This window comes from Lissotriton helveticus, chromosome 9 (assembly GCF_964261635.1).
Source record: "Lissotriton helveticus chromosome 9, aLisHel1.1, whole genome shotgun sequence".
Lineage (NCBI taxonomy): Eukaryota > Metazoa > Chordata > Amphibia > Caudata > Salamandridae > Lissotriton > Lissotriton helveticus.
In genome coordinates this window covers 287,860,662-287,874,591 of record NC_136070.1, presented here as the reverse complement: position 1 = coordinate 287,874,591, position 13,930 = coordinate 287,860,662, and the positions used below count along the sequence as shown (strand labels likewise).

The 13,930-nt window shown below is 44.8% G+C and overlaps 1 protein-coding gene across 2 annotated transcripts in view; it reads left to right on the top strand.

Moving 5' to 3' along the window:
• The window catches only part of SEL1L (SEL1L adaptor subunit of SYVN1 ubiquitin ligase), a 324,711-nt gene that overhangs the window by 105,168 nt on the left and 205,613 nt on the right, over positions 1-13,930 (top strand). For both annotated transcript variants that reach the window (XM_078660004.1, XM_078660003.1), the window contains exons 6-9: positions 3,423-3,585; positions 3,989-4,042; positions 4,132-4,191; positions 5,840-5,921. In XM_078660004.1, coding sequence (XP_078516130.1) covers positions 3,423-3,585; positions 3,989-4,042; positions 4,132-4,191; positions 5,840-5,921 — 359 coding nt within the window. The remainder of the gene's footprint in view (positions 1-3,422; positions 3,586-3,988; positions 4,043-4,131; positions 4,192-5,839; positions 5,922-13,930) is intronic.

Genomic DNA, 13,930 nt, shown 5'->3' with positions numbered 1-13,930 from the left:
AATTAGCTTTCATATCGAGTTCTCCCTGTTGAGCAATCATGCAATGCAGCACAGCAAATTCAACCTTAACAAGGAAAGATTGCAACCATCATATATATTAGAAGGTCAACTAAGCTCTGTCAATCTGAAACGTATAATCTGGTCCAACACAAATGAAAACGAGTGGTTTATGATAATGAAGGACACACTGAATGGTATAGGGAATGCAGCAACAAATGCGATTCATGCATGGTCTCTCTTGACAAAATAAAACAAAATATGAAGCTACCTGTTATGAAAGCCGGCACAGACGGATCACAGAGAAAACTTTCGAAAGAGCTACAAGAGCTGCGAAGGTCATTTCGACGAACTCGCAAGAAGTTGCTGTCTGCTGACCGCGGTGCTTGTCAGTGGGTCACCTTTCGTGCGCAAAGAAACATCTATAAAAATAAGGCCTGGATACAAAAAAGGATAACCAATGAGAGCTTTTGGTCCAAACTAATCTTTAGCTCAAAACTTCAGAACACAAATACATTTTGGCAAATAATAAATCAGCTAACAAGACCCTGTAACGCACTTACATCTAATGTGCAGGAATCTGAGTGGGCTGCGTTTCTTGCGACAAAGTTTACTGATACCTCGACAAAAACTCCAGGTAGTGATCCGTCTCCAAAATATTACAATAAAATATGCACTGTTGAAAAACAAGGGAGTCAGCCATCACTAGTAATCATCGCAATGCATCCAGTTCAGAGCTACAGAATAATCCATATGCGGCAGAAGAGATAAATAAAATAATCAAAAAAGCGAAATCTAATGGGGCGCCAGGCCCAAACGGCATCCCTCAAGCGGCGTACAAATATGCACCAGAATTCTGGGGTCCACGTCTGGCCGAACTGTTTGCTGATGTGCAAACCTGCAACAGAGTACCGGAAAGCTGGCAAGGATCCATTTTCAAGCCAATCTATAAAGGTGGTGAAAGTTCATATCCGACTAACTATCGTTTAATAGCGTTGCAGGACATTGAGGCAAAATATTTTGCATTGCTTCTCTTAAACGACCTGGTTACTTGGACAGGTGAAAGAGAGCTGATCCCCATTAACCAAACAGGGTTCAGAAAGGGGATTGGCACAACATCAAATATCCTATCCATAATTATGATAGCGGAAAAGTGCATGAGTAGCAAACAGGACTTGAACTTGTGTTTTATTGATCTTCAAGCCGCCTTCGACAGTGTAGATCGTAACCTATTATGGTAGAAACTGAGAACATGGGACATACCGGAGAGTATTCTGAGGGGTTTGTTGCTATTTTATTCTGATACCTGGTCCCAAGTCAAAATAGGGGATGGGTCACGGCTGTCGAGAAAAGTCTTTACATCGATTGGCCTTAAACAAGGGTGTGTCCTTGCGCCGCATCTATTCTTTTTATTTCAGATCTTTCCGGCAATTTAAATGCGTGTAATGCACATCCTCCGAGACTAGGTGATCTACAGCTCACACACCTGGCTTATGCTGATGATATTGTTCTCATGAGCCTAATGAAGGTGGGTCTAACCAGATTAGTAAAAGAACTCTCAGTTTTCCTGTCGGCAAACAAGTTGGCCTTAAACGTTACAAAAACTAAAACAATGTTGATTACCAATCGCCCTATTTCAAAACATGATATTTGGCTAGATGGAAAACCGTTAGAGAAAGTCTCAAACTATAAAAATCTGCGCTTTTTTATAGATGACAAGCTGGATTTAATAGACCAGAAGAAATATCTGACGCAAAGAGCAGGAGCATTGATATTTGGTCTAAGTACTCTGGCGAAGAAATTGGAAGGTTCATCATTAAAACCTCTGTTAATCGTGATGGCGAACAAGGTTCTTCCCACCCTGACATATGCAAGTGTGGCAATGCATGGAAAGGACGCGGACCTACTAAACAGTTTAATAACTAAAATATATAAAAAAGTTCTTCGACTACCCATTATGTCCTCACCAGCGCAAATGCGACTTGAATTTGGCATAAAAAATGAAAGGCTGGACAGACTATATTCATACATTAAGGTGTGGTACCAGATTAAGCAGAAAGCAACCGACAATAATCTTAATACCTACCTATGGCAAGAATTGAAATTACACAAAAAATCAAAAGCAAACCAACTCCTTACATATGCTTTGGGATAAAAATCTGCCATTCACAGTATTAAAACAGGCACTAAATAAAGTGGCCAAACTTCATTTATTGGTCACGGACAAAGAAACTTTTTCCCATCGTTCTCATTCTTGGGCTGTGATCAATGGTTATAAATCACTAACGCCAGCAACCTATCTGGAAACAACTTATTCCATTTTTATTAAGAAAAAGTTGATGGCATTGAGATTTGGTAAATTTACAACCCTAGCTGAGGAACCAGCTTGGAAACAGCATGCTGCCGTCACATGCCGACTATGTGGTAGCCCCAAAGAAGACCTAATACATATAATCTGTCATTGCAAGATGTTGACCAAGGAACGGTCATATTTTTTAAAGCATATCTTCCGGATCGAGAGGTTACGAACATGTAGATCTGCCATTATTGGAGGCTTGAATGCGACTGCCCCTCAAATACATTGCAAGCTAGTTAAGTTCTTGCAGGCATTCGAGAAACGTCTAAAATGATTGGATGGTTTTAACTATTAATGAACTACTCCTTGCTTGACTGTTTTTATGTTGATCCGAAGGAAAATATTCTAGTTTTAACTCTTGTTCTTACTAAATGTTTCTTTCTTTTTTTAAAAGAGAATCTTAAATGTTTTAATAATGGTTTTATGATGTAAATCAAATTGTTATGGTTTTAATTAACTAAACAATAAAGATTAAATTTGCAAAAAATTTACAGTCGTTACGACTGCGTTGTTACAACGCAAAACCTTTACAATGCGAGTCATTAGATCGACTTGCTGTAGGGGACGCGCTGGACTTAGGAATAGTATAATAAGTCATTAGATCGACTTGCTGTAGGGTGCACGCTGGATTTAGGAATAGTATAATTTACTATTGCAACTCCAGCCTGCGCAACAGTAGGGAAGGTGTTGGAATAGTAAATTATACTATTCCTTAGGTTAGAGCGCCCCCTAAAGCAATTTGATCTAATGACTTGCGATGTAAAGGCATCGCGTTCTTACAATGCGGTCGTTGTAAGGACTGCGTTGTAAAGGAACGCAATGTAATGGCAGCGTTGTAAACGCGGTTTCCCGACTAGGACACCAGGTGCGTTTATCTCCTGCATGTCAGCATGATGGCGGTGCCTAGCATCCATCTGCTCTGTATTTTTTTTCCTGAGCTATGTTTGGGGGTGTCTTCATTATGAGTTTCTGCATCGATGTGGCTGGATTTTGTTTACAATCGGCAACTGATCCTCTGCTTTATTTACACCTATTGTATGTTGACTGTTAATGTTTTCTTATTTTGTAGAGCCTATCATTATTTTCTGAAGGCCGCTGACATGAACCACATTAAATCCATGGAAAAAGTTGCTTACGCTATGCTGTTTGGAGAGCCCCTCAAACAAAATATCCAGTCTGCAAAGGAACTATTTGAAAAACTGAATGAAGAAGGATCACCTCGAGGGCAAATGGTACTTGCAATGTTCATTTTACAGATGTTTTCTTCAGAAGTGTGGGGCACGTAGGAAGATAGTTGTGAATTTTAGATAAGCATATGGAACAGAGCAGCTTGTCAAACAGTTTGCTGTTTTGTATACCATGATCTGGGGAAGCGGGTATACAGAGGACAGAATTGGCTTTAATATTTCAGTGTTTAACACTGGGTAGTCTCTTTGATTGAAGGTTAATGTTCCAGGTGCCACAAAGCCATTTTTGTTTGAGTTGTACAAATAATGAAATATTGCAATCATAAGAGTTTTATGAACAAAACATTACATTTCGTGTTACTCTAATCATGCCGAAACTAATACGTTACCACACTACTTAGGAATGCATATTCATATCCAATGTAACACTGTGCTTTTACAATTGTAGGCTCTTGGATTTCTGTACGCTTCTGGATTAGGGGTAAATTCCAGTCAGGCCAAGGTAAGTTGATACACATGTTGCATACAGCTAGCCAAAAATTGTAATGCGCCTACATACCTACAAAAGATAACACTTCTGCTCTCTCGCAGGCCCTGGTGTATTACACATTTGGAGCACTGGGAGGAAACCTGATAGCACACATGATTCTGGTAAGTCTAAACCATACTGGATGCCTTGTCCTCTGAGCTGTACTGACTTAAAAAAAATGACCAGGAAAATATTGCAAGCTATTTATCTTTAACATTTTTTTTGGCTAATCATTGTTTTTATCAGTACATGTAGCATGAACTGAATCTCCTCTAGGATCAGGAAGACTGAAATATAGGTTGCTTGTTGGTGGTGTCATAGAAACCGCAATCTCAAGTTTTTACAACTCCACCTTTTTATCTTTCTTTTTTGTAAACTAAATAATGTTTTGTTAGTATCTCTGGAAAGATTTTCTAATGTTGGTTCCTAGGCAGTTGAGATGCTTGTAGTCCCCCTCAACATAGCCAGCCAGTGGCATGGTGAGTAGGTAAGTGTTTAGTAAACTAATTTAGCACCTTGGAGTACGCCTATGGAACTGGTGCATCCAGTCCCCCCTTTAAGGGAACCTGAACACCTTTGAATAATATAGGCCCATTTCTTAAAGAAAATTGTAGCTCTCGCTGCTTCACTTGTTCTCTTGCCTCTCTGCACACTTGCGCTAGCATCAATAAACTCATTCCTTACCTCTGCAGAGAAGGAGATAGGTAGTACATATAGGAAATAAAAATGCTATTTACAGCCATACAGATTTGTTATATGAACATATTTGGATAAATTAGAATGTAATAATGTGTGCACTTGTGAGATGAACCAATGTTCGATTGCAAATTGGTGCACACTAGAATAATATATATTTGGACTAATTTCTTTTTATGTATTCACCTTGATTGAGTCTATGGTTTATTTTTATTTTCTTACTTTACTGCCTTCTTCCATGTTTTGTTGATGTAAAAAGTGTATAAATACATTTTTTTAAATAATTAACAGACTTCAGAAAACACATTTTAATTCTGAGATACAGCCTAACTTTGACCTTTTTGGTGCCCATTTAAAGAAAAAGCTAATATTGCTTTGTAGAACAGACTACTGTGAAACTTATAATTGGAAATTTATGGTTCTGCTGTACTTGAATGTTTAGGGCTGACTTACATGCTGCACTGTGTAGCTGGCACAGACATACTGGGGTCGGAATATACATTTCTGTAGAATGTTCTTGCACCATGCAGTTACAGTTTTTCAGATTACGTGACCTCCACTTTAGTCTGCAATTACTGCCCCATTTTCTGGATATTTTATTCCAATTCCTTCATTGCCCATTCGTAGTCAGAAGTTCATCTTCATAAGTGGGGTTACAAGTAAGGAGTCTACAGTTGGCCAGCTCAAATCGGGTCGTGTGAGATTCCCCTGTAGAGATACCACTCCACCTGACACATATTCAGCCCTCTAGTGCAACCATCAATGTAGTCTGATGCATTTTGGTACTGTTAAAGAAGAAATGCTATGCAGTTTGTTATCCAACTAGCGACTACCACTTTTTGTAGTGGCCAGTGTTAAATCCCAATATTTTAAACTTAGAATTGGAAAAGTTAGCATTTAAGCCCTGGAATTTCATAACTTTATTTCCCAATAACTTACCACAAGTTGTACAAGGCTTTCTGTTAATATAGAAGTGTAAAAAACTGTCTTGCTGGTGTTCATAGTGTTTCCTTTAATTTGTTACTTTGCCAACCCTTTTCTTCTCCAAGTGAATTTCTTCTTATTTCCTTTCAGGGGTACCGCTACTGGGCTGGTATTGGTGTACTTCAGAGCTGTGAATCTGCACTCACTCACTACCGACTGGTGGCAAATAATGGTAAATTTTTCTTTTTATGATTAGTTCAATACGCATGCATTAGCATTACCAGCAGTTTCTGAAAATGTATCTACTGTTTCTGATGGCTACTTCTAACTGCATCTTTAGAATTTCACCCAGGGGCCAGATTGGATGCGTAGGTTTTCATAGCAGTGCTCCTGAACACTACCAGGTGTCGCTAAGCACCTCCATGCTGATTTCGTTTTGCCCTGGAAGTGATTCAGCAGAGATGCATAAAAGCGCCCCTCTGCTTGCCAGAGTCACTTCCTTTCTGTCTGTGCCTTTCAACACGGACCCCGACGATGTCCCCACCTAAAACTACAGGTTTCAAATCATGGTAATACTGATGCAAACAGATTTCAGAAGCAGATTCTTATGAGGTCTGCTGCAGATATGGTAAGGAATTTGCCATCATATACCTGAAGGCGACTCTAGACAGTGAAGCACAGATGTAAGTTGGCAAACTTTGAAATAAGCCATACAAATTCTGCTGCCATTCTAAATGGAGGGCTCTGACCTGTTTCTGCTCTTAGGGCAGATCCCATGTCAGGTCCTCTTCGTGGTCGAGGTGATCCGGTAAGTCAAAGTCCAAATTGAAGCGTAAACACAAGAAGGTGAAGCAGGACTCAAATCCATCCCAATGCTCTCTATCTAAAGAGAAAGCTTGAGGGCATTAAGGTACCGCTCTATCTTTCTCTCGGTCTCAATTAAATAGCCTATCACAGTTTATCTCAATGCTCCCCGAATTTTCCAGGCCATTGGCGATACCACAATAGGCCAAGACCTTTATAGAGGTCATGCTGCATTTTTGGCACTTTTCTGGCACTGGTGTGTACTTGGGCCCCAAGAATTCACTGTGACCTCCAGTTGGGTTGCTGCTGGCGGATTCAGCCTCTTTGGCATCTGAGCCCCAGGAACCCGTCTTGGGTTCCGCAGTGACTCCAGGTCGACTTCCATTCTGGCTTTAAGACTTGCACGTCTTCCCTTCTTTGTTAGCATTGGTCCCCAATATTGCCCGAGGTGGATTCTCTGCTGATTTCAGTCTCCACCACCGTAGAATTGGTCTTGACCCCAGCTGAAGTTGTGCTCCAACAACACTCCAGGAAAACAGTGGTCCTTAGATAAGCAATACGACGAACTGATAACATATAGACCTTAATGGGTACTATAGATTCTCAGTGTCCAGCCGGACAAGGAGTTTTTAATAAACAATGCAATGTTTGTTAAAATGTGCTTACTAACGTTTTTCAGCCTCAGCCATCCTCTTCTGAGCCCTTTACTTCCATTCAGTGACGCCCTAATCAACACTATTTTGCGTATTTGGTCAAAACCTTGCTCTTGCCCACTAGTGAATGGACAGGTGGCCAGATGCCATAGACTAGTTACCCTGTTTTTTTTTTTGTTTTTTTTTAAAACATTCTATGCCTGAGAGTTTGGTGGTCAAAATTTCCACCAGCAAGGTGACTCCTAATTCATTCCCCATGATCGCCCCCGGGAGAGGGTGTCTAAAAGGACTGAGGCTTTTGGGGAAACTAATGTTCTCTTCAGCCAGCCAAGCCTTGAGGTCAGTCCATGCCAGTTGTCTACTAGGCTGTTACATACATGCTCTCTAATACATGGTATACAATATATTGGAGACGGTCCTAGTAGAGTTGAGGGCTTCTCTTGCTCCACCAAACCAAGATGGTCCAGACCTGGCATGGGGCACAATCTTCCCAGTTCCGCCTCCTGGCATTAGCCTCCCAACTATTTCTTTTGCCTATAGCGGCACACGAGGCAGGGTTCAATTTGTTTTTCCAGTGTGGCAGTCCATCGCATCTGACAGATGGTTCCTCCAGATTGTCCAGCAGGTCTATGCCCTCTTGTTTCTTTAAAACCCATCATAGCTTCCGTCCACATCGGAGGGGCTCTCAGAGGGAGGAGCACCTATCCATTTTATTGCAAAAGGTGTGAGCTCTACTGTCCAAATGAGCGATCAGTTTGCTGAAGTCATGAGAAATAGGGACCGGATATTACCACTGCGTTTTCCTCGTGCTGAAGAAAGGCTGAGACCTTCATCTATTTTTGCCCACTGAGTGCCTTCCTGTGGAAGGGCATATTCAAAATACTCACACTGGCCCGGGTTCTGTCTGCCCTGGATCCTGGGGATTTGGTGATAGCCTTGGACCTGCAGGATGCATATTTTAATGTGCCCGCCTGCAGCCTGAGGTGACACAGGGCAGGTACCGGCAGAACCCTGACTGAATCTTTTCACCACCCCTGCTGAGAGGGTGCAGTGTCAAAACGACTACACATTGGAGTTCCCAAGAAAGCTTTCTCTAGCTGACATATTCAAGTTAGACTGGAGCACAGTAGTCCTGTATTCCTTACCACCATCCCCGATTCTTCCAGAATTCTAAAGGAGATCAAAAGGTACTGGGCCTAAGTTATCCTAGTGATTCCAGATTGGACCAGGAGTGTGTGCTTCCTGTAGCAGCAGTTGGGCAGGGTTCTGTACTCAAACTTGTGCAATTTATTTTTCCATGTGGGGTGATTGAGCAGTGCAGTTGACTGCGTTCGACCTACCAACTGAGATTGTGAATATCCTCTTTTTTGACAGGTGCCTATCTAAGAAGTCTGTTTATTCCAGGTTCGGGTACAAGTTTGTTGCCTGCTGTGTAGTGCGCAAACCAGACACTTTACAAACCAAACTGTGGAATGTTTTGTTGTTTGTTTTGTTTTTGGCCTAGTAAGATCGTGCAGAGGCCACTATTAAACGTTTGTTTTATCTTTCAGCCTTTTGTGTTTACCAGAACAACCTTCCTTATTTAATTCGCATGGTGTGATGCAGTTTATTACGAGTTTGACACCCATGGTCCCTCCCAAACTGTCTGTGATGCCACAGTAGGATCTCTGACATTTCTCTTGTACACCTTCTTTGAGCAAGTGCATAGCTGCTCGCTGTGTCTTATGACTTTCTAAACTCCCACCCTTACTACAATAAGTTCAGCTCACCGTGTGAAAGAGCTCCAGCCTCTATTGGTGCAACCGTCATACACAAACTTTTTTTCCTGACATACTAGTATTGAGGACATGGATGGCCTTTTTTGCCAGCAGACATGATTCTTTTTTCACGTTGGGAAATCCATCGCCCCCCTAACATTTTTTCTTTACCTCTCCACTTGGAAGAGGAGAAACTTCTACGATTGGACCCCAAAAGAGCCTTTAGCTATTACATCACTCATACCAAAGACCATTGGCCGGGCTAATGGCTTTTTGTGGGGTTCCCGCTGGCAAAGAGGATAGACCTCTGCATTAAGATCTTGTACACATTATCCAAGATGGAGCTCTGGGAGGACTGAGAGCTCATTTCACCACTGCAAAGGCTGCTACCACTGTGCTGGCACGTGGAGCACTGCTGCCTTGACAGCCAGGTTATATGGGCAGGGCATTTCCCCTGTGTGGTCCTGCTGTATTTTTTTATCTGAGCCAACTCTACAAGCCATTCACATGGAAGGGGTGAACTATTGTTTAGTATCCATTTTAGAGGTGAGGGGTCTGCTTTTAGAAGTATCCATTAGAAGAACAAGTAACACTGTTTCTGTTGGATACTCTTTCTGATGCTAGATTCCTCACTGCACTCCTACCTCACCGTTCTGTGGAGCAGTCTCTTTTTACCATATGAAAAGATCCGGACATATTGATCTGAACATTGTTACTGCCAATTGTTTCGTGTTTTACGCTCGAGGGCACAGGGAGAGTCAAGCAACAAACTGATCCCTTTACTTCCATTCAGTGACTCCCTAATCATGCAAGGGTGGTGCTTTAATGTTAACTGTCAGCTGCATGGCACCACTTAGTGGCTCATGGGAGCACTGCTATGATCAGATGCTTTGAGAATACTCTGAAGGTGAGGAATCTGCAGTTAGATATAGTATCAAACAGAAAGAGCATTACCAAAGGTAATTAACTTGTCCTTTCAAACCTATCAAACAATAGTTCACTGTTGTCAAGACCTACTCTACTCTACTTAACATTGCGGTTCCAGTCTTTTTCGAGGCATATGAGCTGCAGATTACACACTGTGCATAGATGGCCACCTAGTGTTGGGCCTGGATGTTTGCAGTTTGTTTTTGTTCTAGAAAGTCTTTGGAAGTCACAGGATAGGTGACTCCTCCTTTGGATCATACTGCGCACGGGCATCGGCTCCATCCCCAGATTGTTTTTTTCTGCCACCGGGCTCGGATGTGTTTCCAGCGCTCCGTGTTGGAACCGATTTCCTTCGGCGCGTAATCCTCACCAGCTTCAACGGTATTGTTTCGAACGCATTTTCCAGTCGACGCTACTCTTCAACTCCGAAGTCTTCGATTCCGGTCGACGACGAAGGCCTTCGGGCCTACCTAGGCCTCAAATTCCAGCTCTTGGAAAGGACGCCATTTAAGAAGTGTCCTCAATGTGTGTCGTAGTTTCCCCACACCGATCTACATGAGGTGTGTAACCTTTGCCTCTCACCGGAGCACAAGGCCAGAGACTGTTCCGCTTCTGCCTCTTTCCGCTCCAAGATGACGATCCGGGACCGAAGAGCTCTGAGAACAATGGCTCGTTCATCACCCCCGATTCCAGACGACATCTTCCAAGAGGGTGTCGACGTCCCAGAACAACAACCTGGCGACGACAGCAACTCTGAGGCCGAAGATTCCAAAGTGGAGGACATCACTTCGGCACAGAGGGTCGTAAGTAAGAACGTCGACCCCGACCCTTCCTCGACACATTAAAAAAAGGCTTCGGTCACACCCTCAGGCTCAGGTGCACATCGAGACACTGCTTCCAATGCCCTGCCTTCGAGCTCGGCTAAGAAGCCCACTAAGCCTTCAGACGACTCGGGCCCGAGTCCGCCTGCCCACGGTGCCGGCGCACATCTACCGGCACCGAAAAAGATACCATTGTTGGCCTCCACGACAGCATCAAAACAATTGGCGCCGAAGCCTAGTGCTAGCTCCTTGGCACCAAAACCACACACTGACCCAAGCAAACCCGCTTCGGAGTCGAAAAAATCATCAGATCCGAAAAACCCATCAGAGACGAAAAAATCATCGAAACCGAAAAAATCATCGGAGCCGAAAAAGGCACATACTTCCCTGGCTAAAGACACTGCCAAACAACAAGCTTCAATGCCAAAACAAAGCTCATAGCTCGGTGCCAAAAAAGCCCTCCGCACCAAGGGATCTGCCTCCCGCAGAGGACTTATTTCATCCAGACCCTGCACTAAAGATTCTGGTTAAGGACCCAAACACTGGTCGACTAACTCTTAGTTAAAAAAAACGACCACTGGACACGCCTACACTTGCTCCTCATCCAAAGAAGGACATTGCTACCTCTCCTCTAAGGATTCCTTCTCCTCCTCCACATATACCATCACCGCCTCCTCCCTTACCACAGCACTACCCTACACCTTCTCCCATAGCAGATGATGACAACAGGGATGATAGCTCTGATGACCCAGAGGGTGGTGCAGATAGTGAGCCACCAGATCAGTCTATTCCTCCGGGCTCACCTGACCCTTGGAATGATTATAACACTCCAGACGTCCCTCAAGACGACATGTATCCCTCTAGGCCTTACCCACCAGAAGACACTATAGGATTCCACCTCTCTCCCCATGCAGTCTGCCTTTTGCGGCTACCGAAGGTGTACCCCTCCACGTTTTGCCCACAGCCACAGGCCTGCGCAAGCTACCTAGCCTCTGCGTGGCCAGGAATGTGGGACCCAGTGTCGTGGGTCTAGGGACCAGCGGGCAAGCCAGTTTACCAATGCCCCCGCCTGCAGCAGCCCCCAAGACTTCCTAGTTCGACCTTTCAGGGTCAACAGTTGCTAGTGGGCAGCAGGATCCGCCATCACCTCCCCCACTGGTGCCACATCACGTCGGACAGGTGGGTTTTGCAAATAGTCTGAAGCGGCTGCTCTCTCCCCTTCAAGACTACCCCTTTGTCCATGCCACCAACATTCCATTGCATGTCGGAGGATCATTTAGCACATTTCCGTCAGGAAGTTACGGCTCACTTGGCCAAGGGAGCTATCAAATGCATCCCTGTGACAGAAGTAGGTCATGGTTGCTACTCCCACTACTTCCTGGTACCCTAAAAGGGGCAAAGGCCTGCGTCCTTTCTTAGACCTCTGGATTGTCAACCACTTCTCCCGGAAAGAGAAGTTCAAGATATTAACCTTGGCTCAGGTCTTTTCTCCCCTCGACCCTGAAGACCAGATGGTAGCGTTGGACTTGCAGGATGCTTACTTTCACCCCCGCCCCCCCCCCCCGCCTGCCACCATTCACGGTAGGCCACGAGCATTTTCAGTTTACCGTGCTCCCCCTTGGCCTTACCAGCGCCCCTCGGGTGTTCACAAAAGTGATGGTGTTGGTCGCAGCTCATCTGCGCAGGTCAGGTGTTCCAGTCTTCCCCTATCTCGACGACTGGCTGTTGAAGGCGGGCTCACCCAAGGCGGTCCTCTCCCACCTCCAGACTACGGCAGACCTCCTGCATTCGCTGGGGTTCACTATCAATATGCCGAAGCCTTACCTGATTCCCTCTCAGACGCTCCTTTTCATTGGAGCAGTTCTGGACACTGCGCAGTTTAAGATATATTTTCCTGAGCAGCGAGTCCGGGTTATTCGAGCTATGATACAGATCTTTCAGCCTCTATCCCGGATTTCGATGAGAATGCTGGGCCTCATGTATCATGCTAGTGGATCATGCCAGATGGCATATGTGGGCTCAGCTGTGGGACCTGAAGTTCCAGTGGGCGCAGCATCGGGGAAATCTTTCCGATGTTGGTCAGATCTCAGAGCGGACTGCAAGTCAGTTGCAGTGGTGCTTCACAAGCCAGGATTGGGTCAGCGACAGATCCCTCCCCTTTCCCCACCCAGAGTTTACAGTACTGACAGATGGGTCCATCCTAGGATGGGGTGGCCACAGAAGGGAGGCGGACATCAGAGGCCTCTGGTCTCCGGCAGAGTCCGGGTTTCACATCAACCACCTGGAGCTCCGGGCTATTCGTCTTGCACTGAAGGCCTTCCTTCCCTCTGTCAAAGGATGAGTAGTGCAGGTGTGCACCGACACCACTGCAATGTGGTACTGCAACAAACGGGAGGAGTGGGGTCATGGACCCTATGTCAAGAGGCTCTTCTCCTTTGGACGTGGCTGGAACATCAGGGCATGTCCCTGGTGGATCAACACCTGACAGGTTCCCTGAACGCCAGAGGGGACGAACTCAGTTGCGGGTGCATGATGGATCAAAAATGGTATCTTCACTCGGAGGTGGTGCAAGGTCTCTTTCAGCAGTGGGGAGAGCCTTGGTTAGATCTATTCGCCACCGAAGAGAAAGCATAATGTCAGCAGTTCTGCGCGTTGGAGTTTCCAAGGTGGCACTAATTCTGCAACACTGTTCATCGCGAGTGGAATTGCGGCCTCCAGAGCGCCTTTCTACTTGTTCCACTTCTGCCCAGAGGGCTGCAGAAGATCAAGTGCGACTGGGCCCAAGTCATTCTTATGGCTCCGGATTGGGCACGAAGAGTCTGGTACCCCGAGCTCTTGAGCATGGCCATCGATCCTCCGATCAGGCTGCCTCTTCAGGATATCTTCTGTTGCAACAGCAGGGTTCAGTCCTCCACCCGAACCTGCCTAGTCTCCACCTCCTTGCGTGGAGATTGAGTGGCGACAGTTGACCGCTTTCGACCTTCCTTCCGAAGTCTGTAATGTCATCTTGACAGCCAGGCGTCCTGCCAGTAAAACTGTATACTACTGTAGGTGAAGTGCCATGGTGACAGCAAAGGCTGTGGATCCCCTTTCAGCCCTTTCTTCGCATTCTTGATCTGCCTTTTTTTTTCCAACTCTCCTATTGTCAATAGATTTCTGAAGGGAATTACTCCTCTTTTTCCTCCTCCTTTCGTAATACCTCAGAGGGACTTGAATCTTGACGTCACTTACCTTATGTATGCTCGCTTTGGACCACTACATAATTGTCCTCTTCGTCTC